Genomic DNA, 18,083 nt, shown 5'->3' with positions numbered 1-18,083 from the left:
CTTTAAGACTTAACCTACTTCAGTGATTATATTCATGTGAAATGCATATTTCAGCATTTGTGGAGTTTAAAACAAGCTTTAAGTTAACCATTGGCGGCTAAAAATAGCATGTAATCTGTAGAAAGTAGATTGGAGTGGGACCAGTGGCATACAGGATAGCATCATGAGCGTAAAAACAGAAATTCCAGAAATCAGAATTCAATGCAGCAATAGTGTGTGTTGGAATTTTAATTCATTGGAACAGCACTCACCTTCTGGAGAGGATAGGCTCTGCTGTCTCTCCCTATCAATCTCCACCTACACTGTGCATTTAGTCTGAATGCCCAAGTTCAAGCACCTTCTTCAGGACTGAAAAAAACAAAACAAAAAAGGCTATTTGTCGCAGATTACTGCTAGAACCTACTAGAGATGGATTACATCTATCTGACCATCAGTGTATGGATTTTTTTCCTTGATGGATGTTGAATATGTATATCATGTCTTCATGTCCCTTGGTACTCCCACCCCCTACATCCTCTCCTCTCCTCTGGTGTTTTAGCTAAGCCCAAGTGTTATTCCTCCTCTCCAGCATTTACACATGCAACTCCATCCCTCTCACCCTACTGCAATCTGCTCCACTCCGGTTTTTCTTGTTTCTTGTGCCTGAAGCACCTGCAGGGAGAAGGCGGCGGCATGTTGAATGTGAAAATATCACCATAAAATTAATGTGTCCTGGTCTTAAAATCAAGACGTGCTGTGATGACTAGCCTGAGGGGGAACTGTAATAAAGACTTGATTTCATCATGTAGGGAATGAAATGAATGTGAGGCTCAGACTCTTTGAATTTGGGGGAATGTTAATGTATAGTACTTGTAAAATACTTCTGCACAAAAGCCCAGTATGTGTGTTTCTTTGCACATTTTGTAATGTTAATGTCAAAAATCTTACAACATCTTGTTTCCCTTTGCATAAAGTATGCTCATCATCAGCGTTAAGGCATGTACTACTTTTTACACCATACTGGAAAATAAAAATACAGAAGGTCCATTTGTTGTCAGTAGACATCTATGCAACACTCACAGACTGTATATAAAACATCAGCATAGCTTCTGGATGTGAAAAAGGAAGCCAAGGCTTATACTACAGTCAGACCAGGGAAAGCAGTTGGTAGAAACTGCAGAACGAATAAAAGTCTTGCAACCACCTGCAATGAAGTTGTGATCTTGTTGTCTTTCAAATGGTTACTTCAAAGACCCGTACCAGGTTTGCAAACACTTTTCCATCTTCAAAGTGACCTTGTTGTGTCAACACAGTGATAAAACTGAATGACGAAGACATTTTGCCATTAGTTTGTGATTGAATGGGTGCAACTGGGTTTCTAGTTTAAAGTTGTCTTATTTTTCCTCCTGTGTCCTTGACCCACAAAATCATGCATTTTTTCTACTGCACAGTAGAGCAGGGGTCTCAAACTCAAATGAGCTGCAGGCCACTTCTGGCACCGTCATCTCATTGGAGGCCACTTTAGTGTCCAAGTAGTACAAAAAAACAAACACGAAAACACCCACTAATATTTCCTAAAATGTAGTGTTTTGTTTGTTTTATTTAATTCCAAATATTGTGTAACAAGACAAAATTGCAAACATGAACGGAATTTTTTTCTCACTCTCAGCTATCTGAAGCCTTTCAGTTTCAGTTTCATTTGTCAACATTACAATGAAATGTATTTGATGAGCAGAAAAAAGCAGTATAGTACAGTAGTTTCATTCAACTACCAAATAAACAGCTCTTTCTGGCCAGACACATGGCAGCACTTTTGCTACAATTTTGTTTGTATTTAACAAAATAAAAATGCAGGCATAAGCGTACACTTTAGCTTTTGACTGTAAGTGAAAACAGTTTTCTTTCCAAATAAATCTCTCACTGAACTAACACAGCCAATCCCTCAACATGTTTGCACTCTCTTGTTACCTTGGGCAGGTCCGCGGCTCCGAACCGTGGTAAGGAGACCTCTGGCTAATACTTTGGGTTCCGTGTCGGGCTCGTAGCCGGGAACTAGCTTTACTGTCTGGGTCAACTTTGCTAGCGACAGACAGAAAGAGGCATTGAAAGGCTGCTCCAGCAGAACTTTGTTTCGGAGGAAAACACGAACACAGTGTACAGTCGAATCTTAATTTCTTTTTAATTTCTACTCAGTAGCACCTCGTACTTTTCTCCTTTTTCTCCCTCCCTCACGCTCACACACACACAGCGGGAGGGTTGGTCCCACATGTTCTCCCTGCAGCAAGGACTACACCGCCCATGAGGCTACAGTCTTAAAGGGCCATGCCTGTAACACTCTGCCGTCGTATTAAATAATTTTTCATATAATAATAATTAAAAAAATATTTCTTCACATCAATATGCGGGCCGCAAGTAGAGATGACATGGGCCGCAAATGGCCCGCGGGCCGCGAGTTTGAGACCCCTGCAGTAGAGGGTGACTCTTGCATCTAATTGTATAGTTTGATAAAAATGACTTGTTGGTTCACCTGATCTGTGACCTCACAACCCTTTTCTGAAGAGTTCATGATCTGTGTCCCTAGTTTGAAATCTTACTGAGTAAAACACAACGCTGGTTTTGTAGGTTATGGTTGCTGTTAAGGTGAAAAAGGAGGCTAAACCAGGAGATGCTACCATGCGGCTGACAAGTCATTAGCCTGTGAGCATACAGCATTACCACTCACAACAGGACAGTAATAGCAAAGATGATAAGCCCGAGGCGGGTTTTCCGGTGGCTTGGTCCATCATTTATATACAGGCTATAGCAACACTATGAACGTTAATAGACTCAAACTGATTCTCACAGACTCTAAGTGTATTTGAAAAGCATGGGCATGAAGGTTGATGCGGTGACTTTTAATAAAAGCTCCTGGAACCAACATTCTCGCAGTCAGTGACTTAATTTACCATGTGTTGTAAAGCAAAGTATCCAGAGAATAAAGTGATATTTTGCATATTGTTCAACTTTTTTTTGTTTTTTGGGATTAAACATAGTCGAGTTGAATGATTACGGGGTTTTGTGTTTTTCGCAAGGAAGTTTTATTTTGACATCAAATGCTGTTCATGAACGTGATGACAAATGGGAAACAGCCCCAGAGGCCCCCCTGATAAATATATACCCTCAGTGTATTTAAGAGTTTCCTGCCCTATCTATTTCATTTGAATACCCTGCGGTTGCTTTTGCAATGACAAGATCACACTGGACTCTCTCCTGGTAAAGCTCTAATGTAAGCCTTCCCCCAACAATACATTTAGTATCTTCAGGTTTCATCATTTAATTCCAAAAATGGACAAATGTCTGTGTGAATTCGGTTCCTCTCAGACTCGTGTTTTCTCTCCTGGCTGGCAGGTCTTAGAATCAGCTGATTTGAATAAGAAGCAGCCAGTATCGGGGTGATGTTTATGTCTAACCTTTCTGCCTATATCGTCTCATCCTTGAGCTGCAGCTTATAGCGGAAGAGTGATGGCTGCTGAAATTTTTATTTAGCAGATGAATATACCTATTATATAACTCCCCCAGCGCACTCAGGCATCCATGCATTGACTCAAACACACATACACAAACTCCCAAAAGTGCCATTGTAGAGCAATTAAAACAGGCAAAATCCACGCTTTGTGTATCTGTGCCCCCCTCTTTCTTCATACACCATTTTTTTTTAATTTCTCACAGCTATACGTGCAGTGACAGGCCTCTCTTATCAGTATGCTGTGTGCACTTCCTCTCTAAACATGGCCAAAGCTTTTGGGAGCCGTGAAGCTTCACTGATAAGATAAGAGACAAAGCCCCCTCTCTTTAAGGAAAGCATGAAATAGAAAACAGGAGATCCCTCCCTGTGGAATTAGAGGGATAGAATGGAAGAAGAGAAGCGATGATGTTTGGAAAATGAAATTTAAAAACCACGTCAGATGTGATCCACGAGGTTGGGGTCACTTTTAGGAACAAAAGAAATGCACACAAACACGCATGTACATCTTCCACTGGTGGTGTGTTACATGAATATGATCTGCAGAGCATATTTAAATACTTTGCCATGGAAACAGGCTCCATGATTAGGGGCAAATAGGCAAAACTGCTGCAGCACTTGGGATTGAGATGATACAAATTAAGGGAACTCTGGACGGTTGCCAAGGAGACGAAACAGGCGGAGGGGTTAAAGTCCAACCTAAACACACCTTAAAGCTATTTTAGTGACAGCAGAGCAGTGAGTGGGTGGGGGGAGGGGAGGATGAAGCAGGGGGAGGGGTGGAGGTGGGCTTCTGACAGCCGAGCTCCACGAATAATCGTTAAACCTGCTGAGATGTGTGATCAGAGTTCAGAATCCTTCCATATGTCTCCGCATGTGTATGCGTTTTGACTTGTGGTTGTGTGCACCTTTCGTTGTGCCGTTCCAGTGTTTCATGTCTCCCGGCGGCCCTCGCACCACAAACACAAAAGGCTCACAATCTGGTTCGGTTTCATGCATTTTCTTTATTGTTTTGTCTGTGGATTCACTTCCATCTAAAATACCAAACACTATTCATCTTTTGTTTCCATGACATCATCATCTTAACAACAAATTCATCAGAAACAACAACACAAAGTGACTTTATGGCTTCGTGACATCAGCGAGTCTCAGTTTCCAAATGTTTTTGCAGTGTTTAAAGGTGCTAAAACGGGGACGTGGCCCCACGTGAGACGACATAAAACATGCATCTGTGAAACTTCTGAAAAAGAAAAAAAAGCCCAGTTACTGAGTTTTTATTTACAGAGATAAGTTTTGGTTATCAGTTGTTAAATTTGTCTGCAAGTTTATTTTTAGTCAACAATAGCTTTTGTTTATTTTTCATCAAAATGAATATTTGAGCTCACGACTGAACTTGGACAAATGATTAAATGCCTAAAACGTTAAATTTTTCTCCTTCAGTTTTCATAAAAGACTGAAATGCTGCTCATGTGTAGCATGTGTAAATGTGTACAGTATGGCACCTGAAAAGAGACGTGATTAAAGCCTCTGAGAAGCCACAAGTTGACCTTTGATCTGTTTTGAAAACGTAGTTTCACAATAAAAAACGCTCTGTATTAGGAAAACTAAATTTAGTTATGATACAAGAAAAATAAATGCATTATGCAGACTTGTATCTCCTGATAAAGATCACGAGGAGTGTTTACAATTAGAAAAACCATTGAATGGACCTAAAAGGGGACCAATTTTAACCTCTGCATTGTGATTGGACTCTGGATTATTAGCCTGAGCTTTTGGCTCACAAGAATTTGTGCACATACTTAATAATGTGAAACTTTAAACAGCATAATAGTTGATGGGGATACATGGGGAACAACATGCTAGGTCACCTTAGAGACTGTATTTTTGCTTAGAAAGGAAAGGAACCCTGACTATGAAAACATGTATAGATTAAACACTGCAGATTAGTCTGACTTTCAGTTTTACTTCCAGAAAATACTTCAATTAGTCATATTGGTCAGAGACCAATGTGCAAGGTTTACTGGCGCCTTCAGTCATCCTTTAACAACCAGTAATATTTCTGAACACTTTTTGCTTCAAGTGCAAAAAGAGATGGGTTCCTATAACCTAATTGCAGGTCTTTTGCAGAGTGTCTTTTTCCTACCACCTTCCTCCTCTCCAACAGGAAAGCTGTTTTTTTTTAACTGGAAATTGCAAACAAAAGCAGCACACTGTGACAATTTTTAAACCTCTGGTTTGTTAGAAATTTGGACCGACTCAGTTTTTAAATCAATAAAAGCAAACTATGTGTTTTGACAGCGTGCTTTAGAAACAGCGGCCACAAGCTGAACTAGTCAGGGTTCTTTTTAACAAGGCTGGTAATCATATTTTAGTGCAACTATTTTCAGTTGACAAATAACTTTTTTTTTACCTTAAACAGTAAATGTCATTTACTTTGTGTTGATTGGCTTCTTTGACCAAACAGTCCTGAAAAAACTTTAATCTGCCTCTAATCTGTGGAGCTTTCCTTTGGCTGAATTAGCAGAAGTGCTCTCATCAGGCTGTCAGCACACAGAACTGAGAGACGTTCAGTCTTTTTAATGGATCAACAATTATTCCCTCTAAAGGGGTACTGCAGCAATTTCATATTCCACTTAAATGGGTGAAATTCAGTCAGCAGAGGCTGACATATCCTGACTTTAAACTATGTCAACACAGGAGGCATAACATAAGCAGCACAATAGCTGCTCTAGGATTCTCTGTTTCTACACAGTATGGAGGTGCTGGCTTCACCTCATTCACAATGATTTTATTTATGTGCGTGAAATGGAAGAAAATACACTCAAAGTACAAACACGCCTTTCTGACCACCAAATGTGCAATACAAATGAAACACAAACTGCCTTCTAAGCAGAAAGCTGAACTGATTAAAACAGAAGCATATCTGTTCCATCGGAGATCAGATAGACGACTGAAAACCATGCATGAAATATTTCTCTGCAGAACAGCCATGCATCCCTAGTCTGGATCACGCCCCAGTGCCGAATCCTAAATTTCCCATTATGCAGCTTGATAGGCTTTTCTATAACGTAAAGCAAGTTCTGCTTATTTCAAACAAAGTTGCCAGAGAGCCCCTTAAAGACACCAGTTTTACTCCAACAAAAGCTATTGTTGTATATTTTCATGGCGTATTTCAGGATAAAATCTCGACAGCAAGATAATGTAAGACCTGAGCCATTTTTTCCCTTTGTTGCTGAAAACTTAAAAAAAAAGTCCAAAAAATCTCTAAAATCCAGATATTTGGAAAAACCTTGTGTAATGTTTCAGTTTCCATCTCTCAGGTATTTAAAATACCCAAAACAAATATGAAGGCATACTGTGAGTGAAGGCAGTGAGTTGGTTGTTACTCATCAGGCAATCATCTCACCAGTGTGATAAACTGGTAAACCGCTGCCCTTCAACCCCACACTCATGTTTTCCCTTTATTAAGCACAAACACAAAAACACACAAAAAGACAAAAAGATTTAAGACAAAGTAATAAGAGTAAGTAAAACAGTCAGCCGGTACTCAAAGCACAGTAGAAGAAGGTTTTTGTTCAGGCACTCGATTAAGTAACTGTGTCTCATTTTTCATAAGCAGTGTTGATTCTCTCACTTGTTGAACAACTGTTAAAGAGCCCTGGATTGCTCTCGCCCTATTTTCTCATTACAGTGGTGATTACGGTAATGGGCTTGTTTTTGTTTGTGCCGTACATAAGGACAGTCTAAGCACAAGTGTGTGCGTGTTTGTGTGAAAGAGTGTGAGAAGTAAATACTGTGGAACTAATGAAATTATAGACACTGATTATGTCTCCATTCCTCACACATGTGTGTGAATTAAGTGTCCGTTTCTCTCTATACAGACTCAGGCAATGCCTCTTGAAAGAGAGAGAAAATATTAAAATGTACATGCAGCTCAAGACACCAAGAATAACAACAACAATGGATTCCTGGTGTAAATGAAACAGTCAGAGAGCCTCAGTAAAAAAGAAAGAAAGAAAACTGTCCTCAAAAATGGCATTTCACTGTTAAAATAACCCATTTAAAAAGCATCGAGTCCTCAAACTGTTAGAAATCCCACCTAAAACGGTATTCACTTTATTTCATTCCATCCTTTTGCATAAAAAATTAACTGTCTGAATTTTGCTGATGTTCTTTGTCTTTATGTTTACATTTTGATGAATGATCCTTTTAAGAATATAATAAACCACAGCACTTCCAATTTATAGCTACCACTTGAAGTGAGACTCATGGTGGATTGATGTATGTGACGTAACTTCTAATAGATTATAATTAAAGGTTAATCATAGGCTATTAATTTTAATATTCAGTAATTATTTTATTTAATTGATCATAATTTGGGGTTTAATAAGAGAAAGTGCTGCTGAAGCTGTGGAAGGAAAAGAATTAACCATTAAAGACACAATAGTCTCTAGTAAGGACTAATCAGACACAATGTGCTGTTTACACTGCTGACAAAAATAACTGAAGAAAATGAATAAATGTGACTTTGGACATTTTGATATGGATCCTGCTGCTCTTTGATGCTGCTGTGTTTGCAAACAAGCCTAAAGGAAAGACTTCTTAAACAGCTGGAAGCAACTTATATATCAGCTGCAGTTCAAGGTGACTCTTGTTCATTTAACCTGTTACAGTGTTTTTTAAATGCAGTCAGTTTTCAGTTTCTACCTAATAATTTTAAGATTAATCAATGCGGAAAAGCCTAACATGCAAGAAAAAAAAAAGGAGAACCTTGTTTGAAATGATGCTGAAATGTGCAGAAAGTCATATTTCTAGCCTCTCTCCTGTGTACAGAATGTGTGCACAAAATATTTATTTTTAGGGTTTGAATTATTTCAATCACTATTTTAAACTGAAGAAGAGTCAAATTTGACTAATTTCCTAGTGTTAGCGTATCTTTGCACAAAGTTGGGGAATAACATGAAAGAGCAGAATAGCTTTGTCTATAAAATATCACACTTTCAGTTAAATAAAATTTATACGGTAATCATAAAGAATTATATGAGAACTTAAGAATCACTCACTGCCCACTGGAAATTAGCTTAGCCTAGGAGAAGACTGAACAATGTTAAGTCAATTAAGCTACTTAGCTTAATCTGGCTTTAGCATCATACTTGGCACAGATGTGGACATGGCACCAAAACGTAAAACTATTTCTTAGCGTATTATTATTTATTTTAGTGATCTTAGATAATCTAGTGAGAATTAAGAGTTGAAATGCTTTGTTTTTAAATCAAACAAATAAAAAAAAACCCAAAGAAAACAGTTCAATGTTCCTGTGACTATCAATTTTAATTCAAGACCTCACATTCTCCTTTTATAATGTTCCAACCAGCTCTAAAAGCTATGGCAGATAGCATGTAACCTAATTCTCTCTTTAAGTCCATAAACTGTCTCAAAGCTACATTCTTAGAGATCGTTTGACTTTTTCTGAAATATGTGAATTCTGTTTTAGGGTGGATTTAGATGACACCCTCATTAATAATTAATACTCATCACAGTGAACCAATGATTTCAGTCATACCCACATTAGAAAGCGTAACTTTGCTAATGCTGAGAGACAGTCATCCGTGTTAATATCACATGGCAACTTTCAAAGTTGAGGTTTTAAGGTGCATTTTAAAGGGTTTCATTATCCTCTTTGTTTTCTAAGACTGTGAAGGAACATGGGATCATTCAGTTAAATACAATACAGGACAAAGTTAAAAGATTCTCTATGAACATAGTCACAACATTTTTGTCTGAAATAATACAGTGAATAAGACTAAAGATTATTCCAGTGGAAACCCAGCCCACGTCATCCCCTAATAACCGCATATGTTTGACAGTTTCTGTTTGGATCCCAAAGCCAATTAAAAGGTGTAAGATGCCTCCATCACTTCAGCTCTTTTAGATGTCGCTGTCAAACTGGTCAGCAGGGAAGACATCGGCCCCCAAACCACATCCCAAATTAATTGCACACTGGAACATTCACGTAACTGACACTTAACTCCATTACACGTTGAATACCCCAACCCCCACCCACAACAGTACGACTACATTCACACACACACATATATATAGCACATCTACACCACCAGTCTCATTACATAGATGGCCACTGATTCCCAGCAGGTATGATACACATAAAGTATGTGCTACTTACTTTTTTCGTTTGTTTTTACAATATATTTTTCCTTGCTGGAAAACCTTGGCCTATGTGAAGATTTGCACTGCAAAAATACACAATGTTTTTGGTTCATGGATTTTGACATAAATTGAAATTACATTTTGACATTTAAAAAAAGAGGCATAATCTTAATGCTGTTTCTTAGAAAATGGCTCAAATTTCACGCAGAAAAAGGTGCACGTAGTTCTCCCATGAAACCCTTCAAGTCATTTGAGCCTCTCCTTCATCAGATGGCCCTCCCTTTCACCTACAAAGCCTTTCTTTCCTGACAGAGCAGGAAGCTCCTCAACTCCAAATATAAAAGCCGGTGGAAGCAAAATCTTGCTTTCAAACATAAATTGCATGCTATTATCAAATTGCACCTCCAAAACAGAAATTGCACTCATTATTGCAGCCTGTGACAATGCAGGCACTCCCATTCTCCTCACTATTAATCCCCATCCTCCCCCCTCCCAGCTTCCTCTCTGATAATAAGCCACTGATTCGGGATCAGCTGCAGCCGCTTGGCACTGTGTGTTTGGCACTGAGGAAGATGTTCCTGCTGTTCTGTAATCAGACTGAGCTGTAACGGCACTGAGTGAAAAGGACCACCAAACGCTGCTCACATCGTCTCTAACCAAGGCCCTCCTGACATCTCTCTGACTCAAACTGAACAATCTGTATTCTCCTTAGAGCACCAATAGGAGGTCAGAAAAAAAACACACATTTTAAAGGGAAGGTAGGAAACCCAGAAAGTACTGATCTGGTGAGCTAATGTTCAAAACAAGTGCTGATATGAAAATAAACATTCCTTTCATTGATTTATTTCAGATTTAGTGGTAAGTAAGAATGAAGCTTGTTGACACCTTTTTGAATAGTTTTCCCTTATATTTAATTTGACTAAAAACAGGCAATCCATTGTTGTGTAAGTTTCCTTAGAGGTGACCTATGTGGACAGTTCTCAAGCAGTAACTCATTTCTCTTTGTAATTGTAAATTTCATTTATACAAACAGTATCTGAAACTGTAAGCTTTGTTTATATTTTTGCAGTGTCAGCTGACTTCTGCTACACTGTCTCAAGCAATGAAGTAAATAACAGCGTTCCACTTATTCATGGTCTGTATTTTGACTCTAATTAGAATCACATGGCAGAATTCTTTGAAACTGCTCATTAAAATCTGAGACCTATAAAATAAAGTTTTTAGACATTTTGTTCTAAACGTATATGAATGATTTCCATGTGAAAGCATGTCAGTGCTGCTGAAACACTAATTCAAGTGACTAGAATTGAGTACTGAATCTACTGTTGCTTTTGTTCCTGGTTGGCAAAATATGAGAAGTCACTTTTAAATGAATAATCTCTTATTAAATCAAATACGTCTGTATTTTTTATGTTAGTAATGAAAATGTGCCTGTCCCCTGTTTGTTGGTTGTCTGCTGTGTAATGCAATAAAGTTACTTTTTACCACATTTACGTCCTTTGTTATAGCCATGGTCTGTAGTGCTCTGCTGAATATTTGAAGACAAAACAGCTCTAACACAAGTTTTGCATCAATAAATTTGAATAAAACTGTGATTAAAAATTAAAAATGTAATCTTTGGTTTTAAACCAGTTATGACTTTTATATTTGTTAGGCTTGAGAATTCACCAGTAAAAATAAACATTAAATCAAATCAGAATAATTTGTTTTACTTTTGTTTATCTACCATTTGTTAATAGTTCATTTATTCAGAAATATAAAGTCTCACTATTTTTTTGTGCACTTTCACTTTGAAACATAAATATTGTCTTCTTTTTTAAAATAAATTTAGGTCACTTTAAACCCACATGTCAGATATTCTTTTGACATGAAACTCACCAAATCAGTGTTTACTGGAAAACGTCCACATGCACTTCTGTGTTTTGTCAGATTACCTGACCCTGAAACAGATTTAGCACCAGTGTGTGAACTGAACATTAAATCTGCGTTTGGCTCAGCAGATCCTGATTCAGTGGCTGTGTTGACAAAACTTAAGGGAGCCATTCATTTCTTCTCTGCGCATACTGCATGTTACATGAATGAGAGATAGAACAGACGTATAAGAATAAAATCCTAAAAACTAACTTACCAGTCCAACAAAAAGTGGATGAGAAGGAACCAAAGAGTAATAAAATTAAAGGAAAAATTAAACACCTCAAACCAAGGGGGTAGTGTTGGGAGGATGATTCTGGTACTGGGGCACTGTGGGTGATGTAGTCCACGTCACATGGCCAGAGCTCGGGCCTTGGCAGCTGCCGCCTGCGCCCGCTGCACAGCTCCCTGGCTGTTCTCTCTCTTCATCAGCTGGCTGGTCTCAAACAGACCCTCGTGGGTGCCTCCTCCTCCTCCGGGGCCTCCGTCCACAAACGCCAGCACTCCTGCACCACACAAAATTCTCATCATGCATTTTATCAAAGCAAACAGGTACGGAGGAAACTGACTAACAGCCATACTCGAGACACAACTCACTTCATCAAACAAGTGACACATGGCCAGAAGTGTCAGATCTGGCTGCCTTTATGGACTGTTTTGAATTTTCTGTCTCTGAAAATAACTGTCTGCTTTAGCAGGAAATGTAATTGCTGCCTGGATTAATGTTCACTGGCAGCGTGTCATGTTCTTATGCTTCACAGAAGTCAGAAGGAGGGGGTTCAAAGGGTGGATGGTCCATGTACACAGCACAGACTTTGACTCTGAAGGCTGCTTTCGCATCTTTGGGACAAGTTGCCTGGCAACTACTGGGGAGTCCAGCAGGTTATTTGTAGCCTGTCACATAACAGCCCCTAAAATGACAGACTGTCATCTTTACTCTTGAGCTTTGTACAGATGTAACAAACAAGAAACAAAGTGTTAGCTTTGGCTTGAAATAATGTGGTAGAAAGTTGTTTTTTGTTACCTTTGCACGAGGCCAGGAGAGCAGTGTTTATGCTAAGCTAAGCTAACCAACTACTGGCTTCATCCAACAAGCAAGAGATTAAATCAGTTTAGTTCCCAACATGTTAAAATATTGCCTCAGTGTTTAGGAGATCACATGACAAAAACAACGAAAGTGGATACAATACCAAAAAATTGCTAACAAAATTTAAAGCAGCAAAGAAAACGCATTAAAAGCCTTCATCAAATGAATTTATACAAGAAATGTCCGCTTTCCCTCCTCCTTCATATTTTAAATGTTCTTCCCTACATTACTTGTGCCTGACTAAAATAAAACAATCACACCGACACAATAATTCTGAACAAAAAAATGAAAACTTGTATATCATTTGTATTGTAGTTCATTCATTCAAAAGTCTTTAAATTTGCTTAGTAAGCATGTTCATTTAACTGTTATACAACCTTACGTCTGTTCAGCTTCTCGTTAACGCAAACATCTAATCAACCTATCACTGAGCATCAGACACCGAGCGACAGAATGGGGAAGAAATGTGATTAAAGTGACTTTGAATGTGGCACAGTTGTTGATGACACAAAGAATTAAAGGAGTTCTGAAGGCAAAAGGGGTTCCAATTGGCAAGGTGTACCTAATAACATATCCAGTGAATGTATATCATGTAGTCAAAATATCTCAACTTTATTCTCAACCCCTTTTTTTGCCAGTGTTGGGGGGGGTGGGGGTGTTCAGGGTAGCTGAACACCTTTTGTATTGTGGCAGAGCACCCCACCCAAGTATCTGATGTATCATGTTAAGCTGTTAGAACTCAGCAGTGTAGCCAGGAGTTTGAGCAGTCACATGACCTTTGCTCTTTGAATTGGTTCAAGGCTGGTTAGGAACAGGAAAATATGTGACACTGATGTTTGGTGTGCTACTTACACCAAACACAGTATAGAACTGCTACTCAGACTCACAACAACTAAATTCTGGTCCTAAATGTGGCTATAAGAAACCATGGCAATAACTTCAAGTTAATTTTACATTAACTTTTAAATTTTAAGTTAATTTCTTCATTTGAAATACATCATCACCTCAGCTGAGAGTTGGGAACTCGGGATAATAACAATCAACAAAAAATTACATTTAAACCACCGCTCGAACCAGGTCTGATTTCTGGTCTTCAACTGTCAGGAAACTGGAGGAATCTTTATGTTCCATCTCTTTTTTTACAAGCACAAACAAATCACCACTTGTCACACTGACACACTGATCCGCCCTCTCCACACAACAGCCTTCAAATAAAAAATGTGTTGATTACCTACAGAGACTCTGTGCCCAGACACACGGTAGCTTCAGACCAGACAATTAGCACCTTTCACTGTTTAATATAATTAAAAACACTTAAAGTAGTTGGAACCACAGACAGATAAACCACTGAGACTGGAGGGTTAGTTGAAAACATACATCTGAATTACTACCTTAATTTAAAAACTTAAACAATCAAAAAAAAAGCATAAACATTAAAGTCCAGCAAGCAACACAAGCCAGAGGTTTCCAAATTTAGATACTTTTAAGCTTTTCAAAATGTTTTTTCATAGACAGCATTGCAATAAAGCAGGCTTCCCTTTTAACTCACATAATACTGAAGAATTCCTCCAAATGAAATCCAAATTACCTGATACATCATATTTAAAGGTAGTAACAGAGTATGCAAAAACTAAGATGCTGGCAATGTCAATCTCATCCAAAATCTCTAAATAATCTAATAGTGAGTATCAGAATATAAAGTCTTACCATAGCCATCCACACAGCCACTTTTAAATTCGCCCTCAAACTTCATGCCATCAAAGCGAGTGAAGATGCCGACACCTTGAAACTTCCCCTGCACAAATTCTCCTTCATACCTAAAAAACATTCACATAAAAATGCATTTACATGAAAGACAGGGGCAAATTCCAGGACTGCAGAAGAGAAAAGGAACAAGTAGGTGAGTAAAGAAGGACATTTTTTTTAAAGTATGATTTTAAACTTACAAAAAATACAAAAGCTTTATTGACTCACTAATTCTGTCCTTGAACATTTAAATTATGAGAGGTACAGAAGCACAAAAAGCTTTTGGACTAAAATGTAAAGCTGCACTAAAGTACCAAAGCTTTCCGTAAGCGTGTCATCTAAAGTTCATAGAGGCAGCGGAAAAATGTAGTTTTTCAGGGTTTCTTTTAAGAATTTAAAATATGAAATGTTTTTTTTTTTTTGTGGTTTTTAAAAAGCCAAATGTTGGAATCTCAACATTTCTTCCTATGGCAAAAAGAATGTTTTGATTAGAAATTACAACCAAAATAACTCCAGAGAAAAGAAATATGTGAAGGAACACAACAAAATCATGTAGGAAGCAATTTGGATCTGTCACTATTGCCTGATGGTGTTGGGTGTAAGGCATTGGAAAGTGATTAGGGATAAGGAGACAGCATTAAATACTTTTTAAAAAATAAAAAACTATAATATGTAACATAAAGGATTAGTCTTACATTTCAGGTAATCAGTTATTCATGCAGTAACCTTTTTCCAATAGGCAGCTTGTTACTTCATTTCTCTTTGCCATTTGCTGTTATGAAAAAATAAATAAATAAATACAAAGATAAATCAAGACTTTTGCTTTTGTCTCTGTTTATCTCCTTGTTACACAGCTAGCTAGCAAGAGCAGAAAGTACAGCTAAAAAGAAAGCTAGTTTATTTTTCCCTATAGATTGAAGTAAATTCAATAATGTACAGTAATCTACACACTCATTTCTCTCTATGGGAAATAGAACTAACACGAACAAGCCAAATGCAGATGCTACATAATGTAATCTGAAGACATGTGAAAGACTTCAAAATTAATGGTTGAATATACGACACCCCGAGGCAGCTGCTGTTGTCATTTGGCGCTATATAAATAGAAATGAACTGACTTCAATGACAAATTATACCATAACACAGACACAACCACCAAAATGTGAAAATATATATATTAGTGCTGTCGAAATTAACGCGTTAACGCAAATTAATCCGACATCAAGGTCAGCACAATTAAAAATTTTAACACAATTAACGCATCTGGAGTGTAGAATGACTCAGAATCCCCGAAAAGTTTCTGTCAACGCATTTCGGGCAGTTTGTCCAAGTAAAGTTGCCTTCGCACATGTGCAAATGGGCAGTTGATCTGGTAGTGACCAGAACCAGTGAACCAATATGGAAGATGATAAACGCACATTTGCCCTCTCGATGGGAAATTTGAGGGTTAAAAAAGTAACAAGATGGAACAGTCGACCCACATAAAGTATTACGCACATTGTGCAAGAAGGAATTTTGTTTTCCCTGAGGCACTTCCAGGTTAAAATATCACATTGACACAAAGCTTACGTTAGTCGCGAATGCTGCTAGGACTTTGGCTAATACGTCGCCCAGCTTGCGACACACCACTCACGGAGCATCGGGGACTCAATAAATCAAGTTTTTTGTTTTTTAGCCTCATAAACAGACCATGCGAAGTGTGATGTGGAGGACCCAAATGAGACAGATTAATCTTAATAAAACGTGATTCGTTTATTGGGCTGATAATCCACCACCATAAAAGCTAAACATGAAAAAAAAACAAAACTAAAAACATCGAATTACATGAACTAATCCTGGAATGACAATAGGAGGTACAAGAAACTGGGAAATACACACAGGAGGGTGATCAGGGAGTGGAAACAGCTGGGAAACACAGCAGGGAAAAATCAGGCATAACAGGACAGGGAAGGCAATGCTGAACATGAAGCACAGGAGACACGGGATTATCAAAGGAAACGAGGAAGCACAAACACTGAGAGACTAAGCCACATGAGCTTGACACAGACAAAACATAAACTAAAATGGAGACACGACAGACTTGACATGGAAGATACTAAAAGACAAAATAGTAAGTAGACAGGAGGGGGACGATAAAGGGAACTAATAACCTTGAAAACAATATAGTTTTTATGTTAGATGTCAGATATTTTTCATCTTTTTTTAATAACTGATTGCAAACCTTTTTACGACATATAGTCTGTTACTACTAACCCACCCTGTTTAACTAAACCAGACAGTATTTCAGTGAAGGAGCCAGAATCAGATCCATGGTGTAATGTAGTCACTGCTGTACAATAAGCTTAGCATGAATCTAAGTGTAGAGTGTCAGCCTTTTTAACACACAGCATGAACACAATTACTTCAGTGTCAAACAGGCACAAATTAACAAAAGGCTGAACTGCAAGAGAGCAAAGTAGGGTTAAAAAAATCAGCAGGATAAGAGGGATGACAATAAAAAGCTGCATGTGAAATCCGTCTCTAACAGTCTCTTGAGCGTTTTTCCTCTGCATTGTTTCTTTAAAGTAATTGCAACGTAGTGCGCAAAACACCGGCAGTGCAACAGGAGATTTGCTCCTTTTTCAAACAACACTGGGCTTCTAATTAAACTTATTGTAGCTTCTGTGAATTCAAGCTGAGTACAAAGTTCATCTAAACTAAAAGGCTTCTCAGAACTCGACAGGCAGTAACTGAAAAGATATATGTTCTCTTTATTATTCACGTAACCTTTAAATATTATTCACTTAGCCTGAAATACATGTTTTAGTGTTTCCAAAGAACTTTGAAGGATTAATCAGTTGTTTTTTGTGCAAACAAAAATACAACAGATGGCATTGAACAGGCAATACTTTGCGTCTTTATCCTATGCCGTGCTCTACTTGAACACTTCACCTTCTCTTGAATTAACTGAATCTTTATTGGGCTGACATCTTTTTTTATAAATATCTTGGGTGACAAAGCCAACAGAGAGATACAGATAAAATTCATGTATGAGGAATAAATAAAAGGAAGCAGCCAACAATAAAATACTCAACATATTGAGGCCATGAAAGCACTCAAAGTATTCTGAGGTTAAAAACTTTTTTCTTTCTGGTTTTTCTTTTTCAACTGCACAGGTCATTGTGCTACAATCTGCTTTGTATTTTTTTTCTCCACTTATTTCTTCTCTTTTTTTCGAGACTGGGAAACTAAATATTCAAATTGTGCATTGACTTATTCATTGTATGTAAGGACACAAAAAAGACTGACCCCTTCAGCCACCTTCCTGCCGTTAATTTTAGTGTCTGAATTTTACAATTTGTGTTGGTGATAAAAGGTATGTGAAGGATAATTTGCAAACAGACAACAGATCCTTATTAATAAAAAAACACCTCCTTATATACTCTAATTTTAGATGAATTGTTATTCAATCTGCAGTAATTAATATTATTCAGTATTGCTCTGTTTGGACCTCTCCATGGAAATTCTAAGAGGCAACACGAATAACATGACATAGAGGAGCTGGGGTGGCGGTGGGTTGTGTGCGTCAGCTTCTCGTGTTCCTTCTTCCTGATGTTGCTGTCATTCGGAACCGCTACATCGATCACTACGGCCGTCTTCTTCTGTTTGTCTACCACCACTATGTCCGGTTGGTTAGCCACCACCATTTTG

The 18,083-nt window shown here is 38.0% G+C and overlaps 1 protein-coding gene across 2 annotated transcripts in view; it reads right to left on the bottom strand.

Annotated features, from left to right (window-relative positions):
- Positions 1-4,020: 4,020 nt before the first annotated feature.
- Positions 4,021-18,083, bottom strand: part of LOC102297852 (MORN repeat-containing protein 4) — a 36,074-nt gene continuing 22,011 nt past the window's right edge. For both annotated transcript variants that reach the window (XM_005939963.3, XM_005939962.3), the window contains exons 4-5: positions 14,355-14,464; positions 4,021-12,066 (exon numbers count right to left, since the gene is read on the bottom strand). In XM_005939963.3, the coding sequence (XP_005940025.1) occupies positions 11,912-12,066; positions 14,355-14,464 (265 nt within the window). In that variant the 3' untranslated portion in view covers positions 4,021-11,911. The remainder of the gene's footprint in view (positions 12,067-14,354; positions 14,465-18,083) is intronic.

This window comes from Haplochromis burtoni, unplaced genomic scaffold, assembly GCF_018398535.1.
Source record: "Haplochromis burtoni strain Fernald_Lab_line unplaced genomic scaffold, NCSU_Asbu1 Contig_269, whole genome shotgun sequence".
In the NCBI taxonomy this organism is placed as follows: Eukaryota; Metazoa; Chordata; class Actinopteri; order Cichliformes; family Cichlidae; genus Haplochromis; species Haplochromis burtoni.
Note: the sequence above shows the minus strand (reverse complement) of the source record. Positions and strands in the feature narration are given on the sequence as shown.